The following is a 19,388-nucleotide window of genomic DNA, read 5'->3' as shown; positions in this document are numbered from 1 at the left end:
CATAATTTACTTCTGTACACTTCTGAAAGTCTTTTTGGTGGTGAGGAATATCCATATTTAGGATTAATTTTAAAAAATTTCACAGCTTTCTTGAGTGAACTGATCAACATCTTTCTCTTTGTCTTCTAGGGATGCGGTATAAGCGAAGAGGTGTTGATAAAAATGGGAATGTGGCAAATTATGTGGAGACAGAGCAATTGATTCATGTCCATAATCATACTCTCTCATTTATTCAAACACGTGGCTCTGTGCCAGTGTTCTGGAGTCAGGTTGGATACAGGTACAACCCACGACCACGACTGGACAAGAGTAAGTATTGGTAATCTGTGGAGCTTGTAAAACGTACCCAGATCACTTTAAAATAATAGACTTGGAAAATTGTTACTCTATTGACCTCTGGTCAACGCTTTTTTTTAAAAACTAAAAGTAATGATGGTGAGTTGGTCCAATTTAAAATAACTTCTCTGTCCTTTAGTTGAACTCAAAACTTGATTAAGGAGTCCCCATTTCTCCCAGATACAGGAGGATAATTGAGTTCCCAAAATAACTGTATGCACTTCCACCCCTCTTTAATGCCCCAGACTCTTTTATGCAGTGGCAGGTCTTCAGGGTTGGGGAGGGGGAGAGTCTGGTCTGCTTTGAAAATGGAAATGCTAAAGGCTTTGGAGGCAGTATGAAACTTACACCACAGAGTTCACTGATAATAAGACTCTTCCCTCTGCTTTTTAAGAATTTCTTCTTCTAATCTGGTAGGAATGAAAATGTACAACATTGTAAATTTACTACAGTGAGTTCTGGGACGTGCATTTTCTAGACTTTCTTCTAAATTTAAATGAAACCAAGAAGTTCCTGCTACATCAGTTTTGAAGTATGCTAATTGGTCTCTCTCTCTCTCTCTCTCTCTCTCTCTCTCCCCCTCTGCGCCACTAAGATGGCACAAAAAATAGAGTTCTGAGTTGGAGAGAATCTGGGCTGGTTATGGGCATCAAGTTTAGATTAGCACCCAGGCTCCTGGATTGTTCTCCAGAATGAAATTCGAAAAGTTGAGATTTGCCAGTGCTCTGTATCCCAATGTTACGTCTGCGGGAATTCTGCGCCACTGCAGAATTCATAGGCCATGCCTATTTTTTTGTCCATCCCCTACCAGCAGGACAGTGGGGTGGGAGGAGGTATTGTTTCATATTCTCTGTGTGTATATAAAGTCTGCTGCAGTTTCCACGGTATACATCTGATGAAGTGAGCTGTAGCTCACGAAAGCTCATGCTCAAATAAATTGGTTAGTCTCTAAGGTGCCACAAGTACTCCTTTTCTTTCTGCTGGAAAGTTGCTGCTGCTCTGCCTTTTACCCACCAGGGGGTGTTGTGGCACTAGAACAGAGCAGTGGCTCCTGGTCAGCCCCAGCTATCACAGGGAAGAGAGAGAGACCGCCTGTGCCTTCTTCACAGCGCTTGTCGGGCCAGGTTAGGAGAGGGGATATGGGGAGACAGCGTGGGGCACATGAGGCTGTTTTGGAGTGTGTGTCACAGACTGGGGTTCATAAGGACTAGTGAGGGAGGACAGATTGGGTCAGTAGCTGAATGGGAGTGGAGGTGCAGGGCCACTTGGGATTGGGTGTCTGAGTGAGGGTGGAAGGACACATGGGAACAGGGTGCAAGGACAGATGGGGACAGGAGCAGATGTGCCTGACTGAATAGGAGAGGCTAGGGATCAGCCAGAGTCTGCATGGAGGAAGCTCCCTAACACCCCCTGCCACCCCCCCCCCCAAAAAAAATAAAAAAAAACCTGTTCCACACTTTTCCCACCCATACCCAGCAACCCTCCAAGTTCACAACCAGGCTCCTTCCCAGCAGTTACTTCTCTTTCCCTCAGCTCTTCCATTACCCCGACTCCCTCAAGTCTTTGCACTGCTTCTGATGGCTGTGGGACATGCAGTTCTGTATTATAGTTTAAAATGAATTATTACTCAGAATTCTATATTAATATGCCTAGTAAGGAATCTATTTATCAAAAAACATTTCCTGAATCTTTGTTGTTCTCTGTATTATTACCGACATACTTGCTAACAGGTATTTTGAAATAAATTACCAAAATAATTTAAACTGGTGAGATTATATTATGTTATTTTGACCAAAAAAATGCAGAGTTTTGCAGAATTTTTAATTTTTTTGGTGCAGAATTCCCTCAGGAGTACAGCATATTCATTACCGCAAAGGGAAAAATGCTTGAAGGGAAAAGTGTTTTGACACTACTGTCATAGCATCAGAGAAACAGACAGGGCTCATAAGTCCATTGATGTGGTATTAAACCCACCACAACACAAGCATGTAATTCAGCAAGACTGGGATTTGTATGTGTGTGATATTTACTATCTCCTATTTCTGATAACTACAGACTATATTGAACAATCTGCACTTAAAGTTAGTTGCTGATTTAGGACTAAAAGTTAATGTTAGTCTGTAAACTCTCCAGAAGAGAGACTTTCTTATTTTGTTTTAGGTGCTTTCCCTTAAAGGGAGGATTGTCTTTTTCTATATGTTTGCACTAGCTGAATGGGACCTTGATCCTGATTGGGTCTTTAGGGACATGTCTACACTGTCCTGCTGTTTGGACTGAAAGTTTTGCACTGTAACTCCCCCCATATAAATGTTGTGGGTGCAAACAAAGTTTCCTAGTTCACATTAACATAGTTCTCTTCAGACAAGACTCCATTAATTTGAAATAGGAACCTTTTAGTCTGTGGCTGCAGCATCCACACAGGGGAGTTACAGCATAGCATTTTTGTGCACAGTGCTGTTCGTACCTCCAGAGTCTGAAGTGCAGGGCAGTCTAGACATGTCCTTAACTCTACCATAAAACAAAAAGTAAAGGTATGTCTTTATGGTAATGCTTAGCTTTTGGCTGTGTTAGAAGGGTAGTGAAGGTTAGTATTTTTGCCAGCATCATCCCTCCCGTCAGGTTCAAGTTTTTGTAAAGCACTAACAAATTCAACTGTCTTGTGAAGAGTTTGCTAAAACCCTTAAAATAGCTGAAAAGGGATCTCTTGCCAGATCCTAGAAGAGCAGAGTGTGAACAAATTTGTACTAAAGATGAGAAAAAACAGTGAGCAATAGGAACGTTTGAAAATCCCTCCGAAAATCCTATCAAAACAGTTTGAAATGCTAAAGACTCTCCGTGTGTGGCATTTGTTTATGGGGCTGGGCAATTCAATACTGTGGTGATCAGCACTTCTGAATTCCTAGCAAAATTGGTGGGTAATGTGAAGAGGATTTCAATTAATTTGGAAGATTTATAGGTAGATTATAGCTCCTGTCGGGATCAGTTTTAATGTAGAAGATATAAAATCTTACCTCATTAGTTAAATGTATTCCAGATAGTTTCTCCTAGTCTGTGCTATTACATCTTTAAGAATATAGTCTACTTTCAGTCTTGGACAGTTTGTGAAATTTTTTATTCTTTAGCAGGCTCTGTGCTATCCTATTCTAATGTTTATACTTAAACCAGCTCTACATACTTTTACAAGATTATTTAAACATTTAAGATACTTCTGAGGTGAAGGGAGTTCATCTGAAGTATGGAGCTTGCATAGAAAGGTTGAAGAGGTTTGTAAATAAGAAAAGGAAGGAGTAGACTGGCTTGCATCCAAAGTATAAAAGAGAATGTTTTAGTTTAAGATACTCTCATCTGCACTTTGATGGTAAGTAAGTAGCACAGTAGTAATATGGCATGGCATTAATTGGATCTCCACTGTGTCAGTGTTGGACCTCAGAAGGTAAAATTAATTAATATGATCCTGTAGAATGTATCCTGCTACCTGCATGCACATGCAGGTTTTCTTAATCCAAGGTACCTAATAGTGTAAAATTGAATATGAATTAATACCTTTAAAAATTAATCAAGTGAAAGGAAATGATTAGTTCTTCAGTGTCCTTCTACTTTATAGGTGAAAAGGAAACTGTACCCTATTTCTGTGCCCACTTTGAAGAACAACTGAAAATTTACAAGAAACAGGTGTGTTTTAGGCTGGCACTTCTACTTTTATGAGTGTATTTATTACTTAAACTTAACAACTAGTGTGAATTGTTTAAAAATACTTCATAAACAATCTGAGTACTTAAAAGGACAATAAAAAATTAGAACTTTAGGTGTAGCACTTGATTTTCCTGAATTATACAGCAATTTCCAGAAATAGTAATTGAACCCATCTTTTTGGTAACTTTTTTTTAATTGGGCTTGTCAAATCAGCATTTGTTTTTTATTGGAGATGAGATTAACTACAGCAGTTAACCCGATCACTTGGGTTCCAAAACAAAAATGGGAAAAAAGGGTGTCTGAAGAGAACCTTGTGTTAGATAAGCTAAATGGAATTACTTAACTATTTTTTTTACTGTTTTCATGTTTTTGTAATTTGTTTTGTATATTGCCTTCCAGAGAGAGTGTAATTCTGCAAGTATCTTCACTAAGATTACCAAACTATTAAATTATTAATTTTTGAACAGGTTATTATTAATTTGGTGGATCAGACTGGACGAGAGAAGATTATTGGAGATGCTTACCTTAAACAAGTGCTACTGTACAACAATTCAAACCTCACGTATGTTTCCTTTGACTTCCATGAGCACTGGTAAGAGGGCTTTCTAAAATGTGTCATCTTGTAGTATTTGCTAAAATGAGAGATGTTGAGGGTAGGGGAAACTGTTTTCTAATAGTGTGTGAAATGCATTGACTTTCACAGAGAGAGAGAGAAATTTTTTTTTTTTTGTAAATGAAAGTAATATAACTTGGGTTTTTCATAGCTTAGCTTGCCATTGTTTTCTGCTGGACAGTTTTGGTGTTTCAAAAAGCATCATTAGTGTTTTGGTTGTTTGCTCCAATCCTCCCTTTCCTCACAGTTTCTTCAACTCAGCTTCACTCCACACCTGCCCCTTGTAACCTATCCTTCCCTGCTCTGTCCCCCAACCCTGTTCCCTTCAATGCCTCCTTACCCTTCCCTTTTCTTTCCATTTAGCTCATCCCCTCTGGACTAATCCATCCCCACCCCCCAAAATCATGGAAATAACATGACTGTTTCTGCCATCACATTGTTCACTCTGCCTTTGTGTTATGGAATTCCCTGCACCCTTTGTCTGTATTGTCCATTTAAATTGTAAGTTCTTCAGGGCAGGGACTGTCTACTACTCTGTACAGTGCCTAGCACAATGTGATCCTCTTCTTGGTTGGCTCTCAAGTGCCACCATAATAGATATGATTGATTGATAACTCCTCTGGTCCCTTTTCTGGATCAGATGGTTGGGGAAGGGCAGGGAACACAAGGAGGATGTTAAATCCTATTATGATGTTGCTGGAGCAGATTGCCTACTACATTCCAGTACTGAGGTGGCTGCATTCTGCGGATCGGTAATGTGATCTCTACATATATTGTCTGTCAGGCTTGTTGAGCACCCTCAGGATGAAAATTACATGAATGTAAAGATTTGATCATTTGTCACTTTTTTTTGTTTTGCTTTTGGTTCATACTTTAGCACCATACTATAATTGCCCCCCAAATCCTCTCCCATTTATAGGTGAACGCATCGAAAGAGAATTCTTGAGAGGCCGGAGGGAAGATAGGCATGGCTACAATGTAGCTGTTTGAGTATATTTTTAAATGGTTTAATTTGCAACTGACATTTGAAAAGATTTTCATAAACTTTGTACATTGCACGAGAACTGCTGTGAATAAATTCTGCTTCAAATTTAGCTAAATATCAGTTTATATTCGTCTGTACTTGACTTGTGTGTGTTGCATCATTTTTCTAGGTGAAACTTAATTTATTTTTGTGAACTTTATTTTAGCAGAGGAATGAAGTTTGAAAATGTTCAAACATTAACTGATGCCATTCATGATATCATCCTTGATATGAAGTGGTGTTGGTAGGTATTAGCATGCTCAGGCTGGTATGAAATGTTTATAGAAAAATTTGAATGAAAGAGTAGGGGAAAAACAGTTTAAACAATGTTTGTTTAGATGGATTTTTATGACCTTACATTTCTCCAATGATTATCTTTTCCCTCCAATTTTACCTGTCTTGAACATTAGTTCCTGGTTAGCAAATCAGCATCTTGGAATCAATGTTGTGAAGTATTCTTGTGATCTATACTTATGGTTCTACCCTTTTAACAACAGAAGAACTCCCAATAACATTGTCCCTTCCCTGAGGTTCACTGTTGTTAATTTGAAAAAAAAACCTAAAGAAATTATGTATGAAATATCATGCAGTTCCCCCATGCATAGAGCTCCAACCTTACCCTGAACAGCCAGTGAAAACCCTTGACCTCCAGCTAGGTATATTGGTTACATATTTATGCATTTTGATATATGATTGATGTGGCTTTCATGAATTACATTGTATATGGTTCAGTACATTGTTTCATATTGGTGTGTGTGTAAATAAATGAAGTGTGCTGTCAGATTGTCAGTGGTGTCTGGGAGATGTTTTTCTGCAACATTTAGGAAATTTTGTGAATGGTTGTCCTATATGTTAGCTATTGTTCTAAAGCTGGCATTGTTTTTATATAGAAATGAAATAATTAAATTTGTGTGCATGTACTAGAATATTGAATTTTTAGTAAAAATGGGCTTCCTTGCAAGTTCAGGATAACGGTGGAGAAATGTGGGCGAAGGGGAATGGAGGGGGAGGTAGCTATTCTGAAAAGGGGGCTCATGTCAGCTGGGCTGACTTGGGTTTGCTGGTAGTTCTGAAAAATTGAAAAAAAAAATTGGTTTGTCTCAAGCAACCTGAAAATTCCAAAAAGTTTTGATGAATCAAAAAAGTTGATGAATTTCATTTTGGGTTGAATGAAACTTACACTCTTTCACATTAAAGGAAATAAAGTGCTAGAATGGGTGGAGGTGATAGTGATGGTGCCGGTGCTCACCTTCTAACTGTTTAGCCAAATAGGGCACTCATCTGGGTTGTGGGAGAATGGGGTTCTGTTCATCCCCTCTGTCTGATGTGGAGCAGGAATTTGAACTTGGGTCTCCCCTCCTCCAGGAGAGTGCCTTAGCCAGTAGACTATGGGATATTCTGGAGTGAGTCTCTCTCTCCTATGTATAAAATACTTGAATAATCCATTGGGCTAGAGAGAAAAAGTGAGTGACTATAGCCTGGTGGTTAGGGCACACTTCTGTAATGTGAGAGATCCAAGTTCAGGTTTCTGCTTCCATATCAAGTAGAGGGGAGAATTGAGTCTGGGTCTCCCACATCCCAGGCAGGTGCCCTAACCACTGGGCTAAAAGTTGAGGTGGACTCCACCACTACCACCTTGTCTGACTGTTTTGTTTTATGAATGGTTTGTATGTTCCTCCTTTTTTGTTTGAAACTTTTTGACAAATTTGCAGGAAGCTTCAGGTAGACAAACTGCATTTTTCAGCGAATAAACTATTTGTCTGAAAAACTTCACGCAGTTCTAATGGAGTGTAGCTGAGATGCTGAATGAATATTCCATGGTTTAGTCTAGTAGAAACATGTTTTCTAACTTAAATTTTCTATTTTATTTGCATGGACTGATCAGTTCTTTCATATTTAAGATCTCTCAATAAACATTTTACTATTGCTATTTTTTACCACCTTTGAAAGGGTTGATCAAGCTGGTGTGATTTGTAAACAAGAAGGAATTTTTCGTGTTAACTGTATGGATTGTCTGGATCGGACCAATGTAGTCCAGGCTGCTATTGCAAGAGTGGTCATGGAACAGCAGGCATGTATGACGTGTAATTTTTAAAGTGCTAAATATCTTAGATTTTTTTTTTATTTATGAAAAGATAATCAGCATTTTTGTGAGTGAAAATAGCCTAGAACTTGTTAAGTTATGAAGGTAACGGGATCTTCTGGGAATGTGCATATGCCCCCCAAATGTTTAAACTTCTGAATAGTTCTTGGATTGGGAGGCATGTCTTTAACATTTTTGGGAGAAGAGACTGGCATTAGGGGCACCAGAACTATTATCTCAGTTTATTGTGTAGATTTGTAGTTTGTTAGTTCATAGGCAGTGATTATCGCTTGCATATACCTTTTTTTTTTTTTTTTTTTTTTACAAAATTAGGTATAGGTAGAAAAATGGGTAGGTCCAGAGATGCACTTTAGTTTCAGGCACTTGAGAATAAAATATCCCATGAATCTGCATATTAAGTGCTTGATATGCCTGAGAGATCATTCCCCTTGACTATAGAGAGACCATCATTCTCCATCTTTCCAGGTATCCTAAACAGGTAGTTGACAGATCATCTCTTCTGGAACGAATCTGTCCCTTTCAGAGACGGCATTTCCAACTAGGAGTAGGAGGAGATGATTAAGGAGCTTTCTTATAGTTCAACAATCATCTGCTTCCTTCTTTGGAACCTCAGCCTTGGTTATATCTTCTGCCTGAAAAGGATGTTAAGTAGATGATGGTGCATGTAGCTTATTCCTTCACCTGCTTACTTCCCTGGTCCTTCTCGCATGAACAGAGAGCAACAATACCCGAAGTCCAAAAGTGCAAACAATTGAATGTTTATTGGGGTGAACTTCCAGCAAGCACGATTCCAGTTTCCTTCCTTAGTGTCCCCCTTCCCAACTCTGACCACAGAGAGCCTTACCTGTGTCCCTGTTCCCATTCCCTCCCTTAGCAAAACATGATTCCAATTTCCCCACCTCCATTCCCTGTTCCCATTTCCCCCCCTCACTTCCTGATTGACTGCAGACTACATAGTAAAACTTGAGTTCTGCTTAGCTATACCTTAACCAATCATTTTCCTGAAATTTAACTAACCAATTCTAACATAATGTAACATGATTATTTAACCAATTATATCCCACCACCTTAATTAGTTTACACCCAGCAAAATTAATTATACAGCAGACAGAAACAATCACAGATCCAGACAGAGATTCTACAACAAAACAATAGGGAAACGGGGACTACAATGATGGAACAAACACAGAAATGACGATTTCACATCCCAGCTATGGATAAGTGAGTTCTTGCCAGACAGGATGCTATCAAACTAAGTTTCCTTTTACATTTTCTAGGCACTTCCCTTTCTCTGGAGGTGATAGGTAATATCAGGACAGGATAGTATTCCTAACAGCCCAATAGCACCTTATTTCAATGTGACTAGCATTCGCTTCCCAGCTTATGGCTGCCTCTGCTGTTTAGCCAAAGGCTTTAGCCTAAGAACAGGGCCTCAGACTGTCACAGTGAGAAAAGACCTTATACAGTCACAGTGATTTTGATTCTCTCTTTTGTACCTCTATAACTAGCTAAGTGATAAGAATACACCTAAATTCTTAGCGTATAGGCCTTTACAGACAGGCCTGAATATCTATATCGTAACAGTAGCCTTGAAAATTCAACATTGCAGTGCAGGAAGAGATGAAAAAGCTCCGTGATGTGCTTGAGATAAAGGATAAAGGCAAGCTGGCCCTTCCTATAAATAAAGAATGAATTGATCTGACTATGAAAATAGGTGCTGCCAAGTTCCAATGTCATCCGCAGCAAGGAATCCTGACCATATGATTCTGGTTGTACGATTGATTTTGATTTTTCCTTCTAGCATCTTGCCTCTGATTCTTGGTCTCTTCTGCCTCCGAATAATCAAAGCAAGATAATCTTTCAAGAAATCTTAGGTTCGAGTCCTGGGATATGTCTGTGCTGCAATTAAAAACCTGTAGCTGATCCATGCCAGTTGACTTTGGCTTGTGGGGCTTGGGCTAAGGGGCTGTTTAATTGTGGTGTAGGCATTCGGGCTTGGGCTGGAGCGTCCGCTCTAGGACCCTGCACGGTGGAAGGGTTCCAGGGGTCAGGGCTAGGGCTGCAGCCTAACATCTACACTGCAATTAAACAGTCCATTAGTCTGAGCCGCACGAGCCCGAGTCAGCTGGCATGAGCCAGCTGCGGGTGTCTAATTGCAGTGTGGACATACTGATTGATATTGAGTTATGGAGTGGGGCCTTCTGCAATAACATTAGAACAGTAGATCTGTGAGACTGTCCCCCCGTCCCACCCCAAAGTAGATTAACAATTCTAAAGTAGAATAGGCAGTGATTATCGCTTGCATATACCTTTTCTCTACCTTTTCTCTTACCTCTAAAGTAGAATTGTTAATCTACTTTAGAATTGTTCTACGGTTGTTAAGTACGGTATGACTCATACAATACAGACCCGCAGAAGCACAGTGTTCGGAGAACTCTAGTTGCCTGTAAACTTGTCACATTTCCCAGGAGCATATGACTCATTGTCTTTATGCTGGAAATTTGATAACACTTCTCAAATCAATAAAGAGTTTTTAATACAAATTCTTTTCTTGTCCACAAATGGTGTTTTAGCATTTAGACTCTAAGAAAATAGTCTAAAGTAAAAAATCACACTTGATTTAACCCAGTGAAGCCCATTGGAAAGCCATAGCTAAGGCTTTAAGCATTAGAATTAAATTTATAACAGGAGCTTTAAGCTTTTTTTATTTTGTAAAACTCTCAATGAAATGGCAGAAACCAAAACATAGAATATGAACTTTGAGTGCTATTTGAATTGTTCATGGTGGTTTGATGAAAACTGAATTGATAGAGGGAGTCCTCAGTAATGTTAAGGCAGAATAACTTTTCAAAGGCATGGAATGTCTGATATAAAAATATGAGATCAGTATTAAGGTTTGCATTAGAGTACAAGTTTGACAAAATTGGGATACAGTAATGTTTTTTGGTATCTGTTGGAGATGAAAGTGAATTTCTCATGGAATATGTTACTGACAATGTTGTAAGCAATTATGCAGATGGAAAAGGAATGTGTAGATCTTTCCCCTTAACTTCTTATGTCCATGCTTTTAAGATTTTGGGTGGAGTGGGAGTGTCTGAGGTTTTGCAAATCAGATTTTTACCTATTCTGATGCTTAAATTTCAGTGCATTAATTAATCTTGGAACCCAGATGTATAATTAGTGGTCTTAAATGTTTAGATTAATTAAACTCGTGGCAGTAATAACTAATTAGTGAATACTATATCTGGGATTGTTATTCATTAAAGTTTCCCTCAGTTAACCTGTATGTCACCTCTGAAGCCTGACTGCTTTTCAGTTGTCAGTTTTGTGTGGCTTGTGTGCTGTGAAGTTTCATTTTAAAACTGAAACAAAATTTTGCCACTAGTTTGTACGCTTACAGGCTGTGATCTGAAACTGTTCTAACCTGACAGTGACACCAGTTTTTATTCAACAGATTATTAAAAACTATTTGAAAAAAGAAAGTGGTATCACTGATCAGGCTAATAAATGGGAATGAGGAGTGCCCAAAGCACTTTGAAATAAGGCCACTTCTATTTCAGACATGGATTTAGGAACACAACTTCAGACATCCAGATTTGAAAACGTTGTCCCATCAGTTATTTCTTCTTCCCTTGTTACAACAGTTTAACACCCTGTAGCTAATTAAACAGTATACTGCTGTACAGCCTGCCACACCTTCTCCTTGGATTTGTCACGATTTTCTTTTCTCTTGCTAATATAAAACAGTCAGGTTGGTACCCAAGTTAAAGCTTCCCTTCAGATAAAGCTGCCACAGCATTTGTGAGTAATGTCCTAATTGTGGACATTTGCAGAGCAGCAACGTGGTTTATAGTCTAGACATTACGTGATTGCTGCAGTAAAGGAAGATTCTAATGTAGGGAAATCAGTTCCTCTTCTGATAAGATGCCTAGCCCCACCTCTGTTGGAAACTGCTTGGAAGTCCCCTAGTGTAATGGATATATGCCATTACTCACCTTTTGTAACAATTGCTCTTTGCGGTGTGTTGCATATGTCCATTACATAACTCACCCTCCTTCCCCAACATGGGGTCTGGTGTGAAGGAACTGAAGGAAGGACAGGGCATTTCCACGTTTTATACTCCTCTTCAAGCATGAGGAGCTTAAGGCTCAGGCATCAGAGGCCTGTAGGTATCACTAGGGAAAACTCTGACACTAGCGCACAAGACATACGCGCACAGAGTGTAATGGACATATGCATGCTTCTCAAAGAACAAGTTACAAGTAAGTGAGTAACTATTCTTTTCTTCAGAATGTCAGAAAATGGCCTCAAACAAAATCCTCACCAGTACCAGAGCTATCTTAATGGGTACTGGGCTGAAAAACAGCTCCTCTCTGAGACCATCTTTAACCAACTAGCTTGAAATCTTAAAGCTTGCTTCTTTGTTTTTTTTTGCCTTTCTAGTTCCTTACTTTCTCATTAATGCTAGGTCAGTAGCTTCCACATTGCTCAACAAATGCATTTCTTTTCCATGTGGCACCTGCTAATTCCATTGGGTTAGCAGTATTCATAGAATCATAGAATATCAGGGTTGGAAGGGACCTCAGGAGGTCATCTAGTCCAACCCCCTGCTCAAAGCAGGACCAATCCCCAATTAAATCATCCCAGCCAGGGCTTTGTCAAGTCTGACCTTAAAAACTTCTAATGAAGGAGTTTCTACCACCTCCCTAGGTAACGCATTCCAGTGTTTCACCACCCTCCTAGTGAAAAAGTTTTTCCTAATATCCAACCTAAACCTCCCCCACTGCAACTTGAGACCATTACATCATTCCAGTCAGCTGTTCCTTTGGTTCAGTGTAAGACCTCTATATAGAAGTGGTCTTTCTCCTTTGTGCCTTTTGGCTTTCCTCATGGCATGCTCAGAGGAGGAAAAACAAAAACATGACCTGTGGCTGGCTGATAGGGGTAAAAATTAGGAGTTTTCTCTGCTTAGATCACTAAAAAATAAATCTGGTAGTTTTTTGTGCTCGAAGAAATGTCACCTTTGTAGACACCGAAACTAAAAAAACATGAATATTTGATATCTTCAAATATTTAAAGATAAATCCTAAAAATTAAGGATGTTGGTTTGTTTTTACAGTATAACCTAATGATTCTTTTTGTTCTGATTTGTAAAATGCAATAACTAAGAAAATTTAGTAAATGGTGTTATTACTAAAATGTGTATCATATTACCTTTTTCTTTATTGAATTTATATAGTTTAAGAATGAATGTCACTTTGACCTTATCCACTAATAAATGTGTCAAATTCCAGCTGAAAAAGTTGGGTGTGATGCCACCAGAACAGCCTTTGCCAATGAAATGCAACAGAATCTACCAGATAATGTGGGCAAACAATGGAGATTCCATAAGCAGACAGTATGCTGGAACAGCAGCTTTAAAGGTAAAAAAAAAAAAAAAAAAAAGAAAAAGAAAAAAGAAAAGACAAACAAAAAAGAAACAAACCCCCAAAAATAACCCCTCTCCAAACCAGCGAAACAAAAACATTTGTATAATGAGTACCTTAAGTTTTGTGATCTGAATTATTATGCAATATGCAGTAGGAGTCATTTAGTTTATTGCTTTTAAAAGATGCACATAAAAATGACACAGTAAAATCAGCTGAAGTTTGATTCCTTCTGTACAATTTGTAGAGACCTGTGGAACTCTTGGGGGATTTCTAAAGAATGACATTAGACAATTGGAGAAACACTTCTTGGACCCAAGGAGTGAATGTCTAGTTTTGCCTAAGTTGCCAGCATTCTTCAGTACATGACACTTTTGGTGTTAAATAGCTTGACTCTGTTTTAAAGAGAAGAAAAGTGTAAGAATTGAATTAATATTGAAACTGGAGATCTGTTTTAACAACCTTTTGAGTATTTCAGCAGAATACATACATAGTATTTCAAAATACGTGTTGAAGAATTTGGTAGATAGCAGATGATAGTCTGCCTTTTTAGCTACGGTGAGAAGAATCAACCAGCTATCATTAAATAATGGAAAAATAATCCATACAAGTATTTGTTTTTTAATGTTGTAGGTGAACTTTAAATGCTTTTTACCTGCCAAGACTAGAATTGAGGGTTCTGTACTTCTCACAGCTGTGACCCTTTCCTCTGGTAGAGGCTGCTCCATTTATTTTTACAAGGGATCATTAAGGAGCTAAAACAAATTGCTCTCAATACACCCAAACACCGGGGAAATCTTTCCAGAGCTCCCAGCCCTTGGTGTTGCGGGGCCTGTATGTTGTCAGCAGATTGCACTGTTATTAGACAATCTTTTGTAATTGTACGCTCCTCAGGGTAGGAATGGTTTTTGTCTGCTACAGCACTTTGTAGTCACTTAACAAATTAATAAGGCTGCCTGGCTAGAGCCTTCATTGAATAAACTATTTATTTTATTTTTTCTCTCCATCGTATCTTTAATTTGTGCCTGTCAAGCAACTAGATTGAAGCACAAAGATTGGTTTGTTTTCAGTTAGTTTACACAAAGATGCTTGTATTTTGGCAGTCAAGTTATTTACCTAGAAACCAACTTGAGCAATCTTCCAATGGATACATTTCTTAAGGTTCTAAAAATTAAATACTCTTGAAACATATTTTTCTTTAAAGATAACTGACCTGATTTTCAGAGGTGCTGCACACCAATAGTTCCTGTTGGCTTCGTGGGTGCCCAGCAGCTCTGAATATCAGGGCAATTTTCTGCTAGGATTCTCTCATGAAGTAAGATCTAGGAGATCTGGCAAAACTCTTTACTCTAAAGAATTTTGACTCCTGATGCTGCAGGCCCTACTGTGCCTAGACAAGTCGACTGCTTACTGAGGATCATGATTATGAGGGCAGCTATTTGGATGTAGATGACTGACTTAAAGGGAGCTTATTGTGCCTCCGTGCATGGTGCTTGGCTCATATTAATAATAGAAGCCAAAAGATTCTAAGCCTCCTTTGCAATGCCCCAAAAAAGAATTCAAAAATCATAGGACTGGAAGGGACCTGGAGAGGTCATCTAGTCCAGTCCCCTTCACTCATGGCAGGACTAAGTATTATCTAGACCATCCCTGACAGGTGTTTGTGTAACCTGCTCTTAAAAATCTCCAGTGATGGAGAGTGATGCATGTCAAACTAGTCTGAAGAATAGTGATGCCTTTATTGATTTTAATTTAAAAAAAAAAAATCCTACATGACCTATCCTAATATTAACAGATAGGATAAATATTCAGACTATTGATTTCTTTCTTTAGTCTCTCTTATTGTTGCGCATGTACAATCCATGCAATCTAAGTGTGACCTTGATTCATTTTACTTTGAACTTGTGTCCCTGAGACATTTATTCTATGAATTGATAGAAATGATTTCTTGGTAGGTGTAATTTATGTTAAAACGCTATGGACCTGGTTGTCAACAGCATTTAAGGTTCTCCAGATTCAAAGATTCCTTGAACTATATTTGTAAATCTATTTTTATGTTTCGCAGGTAAAGGAAATACTCTTTCTATTATTCTTAATATAGCTTTATTTTGTATATGCAGAATAGCAACTTAAATTTAATTCCCTGAAGTTTCACTCATTGAGTTATGCAGTATGTACACTAACCTCCAAAACGGCCTTTTGAGAACTGAGAGGGTTGTTGTTTAAATGCCACACACTTTGGCTAATTAAGTGTTCAAAGGAGTGTTTCTGTGTAACAGGGTGACTTCACAAGAACTGGCGAAAGGAAACTGGCAGGTGTAATGAAAGATGGAGTCAATTCTGCAAATAGATACTACTTGAATCGCTTCAGGGATGCTTATAGGCAAGCAGTCATAGGTAAGGGGAAAGTATAAATATATTTTCAGCTGAATTATTGCTTATTTGTCTACTTTTGTGAATGTTTGTGGAAAATGTCTTGTCTTGTGACTCATGCTTTCAAAAGGGTAAGCAAGTATATGTTACCACAGTCTGTGTGTGACTTACACTTTATGCAACATGGCTTAAGTGCATTGTAGTAGATGCCTGTTCACTCATATGGCCATAACCTCATTTTGTCTAGGTAACTTAAGATGCACCAACAGTTCGACTTTATCCGTTTATCTTAGTTATACAATATAATTAGAAAAAACTTTCTTCTTGGAAACTGTATCCAGTAATTATTTGTTTTTTAAGAAATGGTTATAGCTAAATTTTTCTGAGCAAAATAGTCTTGTTGATACTTCATTGTATAATATTAAGACAAGCATATAGTTAGGAGATGTTGAGTGACAGTTCTTCAAATCCACCATACAGTATAACTTCGATTTTTATACATACCAATCTTACCAACAACCAGTTATACAAACCAGTTTTTTCGGGGGGGGGGGGGATTACATAACTTAAGTGATGTCTGTAAAGAACAAGTCAATATCCCTTCACATTCTGATGCCTTCAGTACATTGGAAATCATTTTGCAGTGGTTTGGAGGACAAGAAGAAAGTGTCATACACCCTGCCTCCTGTAATTTTAAGATATTCAACTTTATGAACTTCTTAAATTTATGAACTCCTCAGTCCCCAATTAGCTTATAAAATAAGGGTTCTACTGTATTGTAGACCCCCAAGTTTCGGAGCATAAAGCTTATTCAAAGCCGTACACTAAGGTGTTGAGAGACTGCTTCTGTATGTATCTCCCTAGTTATTTATCTCACTTATATTTGTCAGTTCCTTATATTTATCTCCTATATTTGCTGTCTAGATTTGATGCAAGGTATCCCTGTGACTGAGGATCTTTATTCCATATTTACAAAAGAGAAAGAACATGAAGCACTGCACAAGGAGACACTGAGAAGCCATCAGGAACTGATCAGCCAGCTATTGCAAAGTTACATGAAACTACTCTTACCAGATGATGAAAAATTCCATGGTGGATGGGCACTTATTGATTGTGACCCAAGGTGTGTAGAACAAGATTACAATTGATTGATTTTCTGTTGGTCATCTGCCAACATGGAGTTTTTCACAATTATTAGATAAAATCTGCTGAATTACTTAAATGTATTTATAGCTTTGATAGTTGATACATCCATACTCTAAGCATGTTGCAAATGAAGGCTTTTACAGAAAGTGACTATGTCCTTGGGTAATGTGTCCTACAAATCACTTTAAAATGTGATTTGTTCTGAATGCAGGAGAGGATTAATGTGGTGAAGATTTCTTAAATGTATTCTCTTAAGTACCCTAAAAATGGGTGCGTAATATAACTAGTTCTGGGAAACATCACCTGGCCAAGCAGCCATTCTTAGTCTCTTCAACTTTTAAGTGTGGCGGGTACCATAAAGAGACTTCTCAGCCATTTGTGGACATTGAGAGTAGGTATGTTACCCTCATTGCTTTCAAGCTGAGGTATGCTGCATACCTATAAGTTGCAGTGTAATGGAGCCATATCTGATTAAGTGAATTTAAGATTTGTGAAAGCCCGGTGTCCTCTTGTTAACCACAGAGCGGGCACACAGGGGCAATAAGAGTGCAGACTTCCATTATGCCAATGTGCCTCAAACTTGTTCAGGTGAGGTGACCTATAAAGATAAAACAGTGGTTGTCTCTCCTGCCAGGTTAACCTTTACCCTCTGAGACTGTCAGGGAAGAGTCAATTCAGTTATGAAACTTTTTTTTCCCCCCTGTAAATAACGATCCCCTAGGAACTGAGCTGAGTCTACAAAAGAAATTAACTTTGGACTGTCAGAGCTTTGTTTAAAAGAACAATTAAGAAACAGCAGTCTAACATTAATAAATATGTGTACGTGACTTACTGCTGACCTCAAGGTGAAAGCTTCATATCCCTTTACCAATCCTTAGAAATGTCCAACACCTTCAGGTGGGAATGAACATTGCCTCTTCTCCAAGCCCAGTTGCATGATCCTACCCAACCTCATTTGTAGCTTCAGCCAGGCAAATTTGGCTTGGTGTTATTGATGCGCTTTATTTATATACCTCACAGAAAATTTTGCTCTTCAAAATTATATTTGCATTGTGCTGGTGTATTTTTATTGAAAACTGTAACATGGACAGATATAAACACACAACACATTATGCAGTAATTAAATCTAGACCATTCACAGTTATAATTACTTGAATTCCTTTTTTATTTTGGTATTGTGGTCATGTCTTTTTCTGTCTAAAACATAATGTCTGCAAAATGCCTATCAGTTACAGCTGTATCACTAAACAATTGTGTATATTTGCCTACTTGTTTTGTAGCCTCATCGATGCTACTCACAAAGATGTGGATGTTCTGTTGCTGCTTTCGAACTCTTCCTACTATGTGGCGTAGTAAGTCATTTCTTCATTCTTCATGTGCTGTATTCTGTTAATAAACATACCCTATTTATATGCAGAATCACTTTACTTTTGACAGCTTTGTGCTACACAATAATTGGTTTTTAGCTGTGAGTAAATAGAGATCTAACTTCGGACATTAACTGTTTTCTCTGTCTAGTTATGATGATGAAGTTGACAAAGTAAATCAGTATCAAAGACTAAGCCTTGAAGCCTTGGAGAAAATAGAAATAGGTAAGATTGAATGACACTGCGCTTCATTACATGCTATCCCTGTTCCTTGAAGGTACTATCTTAAGTAGAGTTCCACAATTGTTGCCAAACCATGCTATGAGTACAAAGGCTATTTCCTCACTGTACAGTAGGTATCTATAGATGGGAGTCACAGTTTCAGGGTAATTGCATCTATATATTCCTCCGCGTGCGCCCCCCCCCGTGCCCCCCCACCCCCCCGCCACTCCTTCCTGTGGTCCTCTCCAGAAGTGCCCAGTCAGGTCTCCAGTCGTCACTTGTCTCTGGGTAGGGGCCCTTGTCTTGCTCCCTTCTGATTTGGGGGTTTTAAGGCTGCACAACTCCCTGCCTTCACTGTGAAGTCCCTAACAAGCCAGTTTCACATTAATGTCTTGGATAATGGAGTGGAGAGTATGCTTATAAAATTTTTGGATAACACCAAGCTGGATGGGGTTGCAAACACTTTAGAGGACAGGATTAGAATTCAAGATGATCTGGACAAATTTGGAGAATTGATCTGAAATTAACGAGATGAAATTCAATAATGACAAGCGCAAAGTACTTCACTTAGGAAGGAAAAATCAAATGCACAGCTACAAATAGGAATAACTAGCTAGGTGGTAATACTGCTGAAATGGATCTGTGGGTTGTTATAGATGACAAAGTGAATGAATTTGCGGTGTGATGCAGTTGTGAACTACATTCTGGAGATTATTGATAGGAGTGTTGTATGTTGGACACAGGAGGTAATTGTTCCGCTCCATTCAGCATTGGTGAGGCCTCTGCTGGAGTACTGTGTCCAGTTCTGGGCACCACACTTTAGGAAAGGTGTGGACAAGTTGAAAAGAGAGTCCAGAGGAGGGCAACAAAAATAAGATGTTTAGAAAACTAGACTTATGAGGAAAGGTTAAAAAAACTGGACATGTTTAGACTTGAGAAAAGAAAACTGAGAGGGTACTTAATAATTGTCTTCAGATATGTTAAGGGCTGTTATAAAGAAGACTATGATCAATTGTTCTCCATGTCCGTTGAAGATAGAACAAAAAGTAATGGACTTAATCTGCAGCAAGGGAGATCTAGGTTA

At 38.5% G+C, this 19,388-nt stretch overlaps 1 protein-coding gene across 1 annotated transcript in view; it reads left to right on the top strand.

Annotated features, from left to right (window-relative positions):
- Nucleotides 1–19,388, top strand: part of INPP5F (inositol polyphosphate-5-phosphatase F) — a 117,511-nt gene that overhangs the window by 85,955 nt on the left and 12,168 nt on the right. The window contains exons 8-17 of the mRNA XM_048857655.2: nucleotides 130–309; nucleotides 3,941–4,008; nucleotides 4,497–4,621; nucleotides 5,833–5,910; nucleotides 7,617–7,737; nucleotides 13,065–13,193; nucleotides 15,476–15,593; nucleotides 16,494–16,692; nucleotides 17,996–18,067; nucleotides 18,234–18,307. Of these exons, the coding sequence (XP_048713612.2) occupies nucleotides 130–309; nucleotides 3,941–4,008; nucleotides 4,497–4,621; nucleotides 5,833–5,910; nucleotides 7,617–7,737; nucleotides 13,065–13,193; nucleotides 15,476–15,593; nucleotides 16,494–16,692; nucleotides 17,996–18,067; nucleotides 18,234–18,307 (1,164 nt within the window). The remainder of the gene's footprint in view (nucleotides 1–129; nucleotides 310–3,940; nucleotides 4,009–4,496; nucleotides 4,622–5,832; nucleotides 5,911–7,616; nucleotides 7,738–13,064; nucleotides 13,194–15,475; nucleotides 15,594–16,493; nucleotides 16,693–17,995; nucleotides 18,068–18,233; nucleotides 18,308–19,388) is intronic.

Source organism: Caretta caretta, chromosome 7 (genome assembly GCF_965140235.1).
Source record: "Caretta caretta isolate rCarCar2 chromosome 7, rCarCar1.hap1, whole genome shotgun sequence".
NCBI classification, from domain to species: Eukaryota; Metazoa; Chordata; order Testudines; family Cheloniidae; genus Caretta; species Caretta caretta.
The sequence above is the reverse complement of the archived record's forward strand: the minus strand, read 5'-3'. Positions and strand labels throughout refer to the sequence as shown.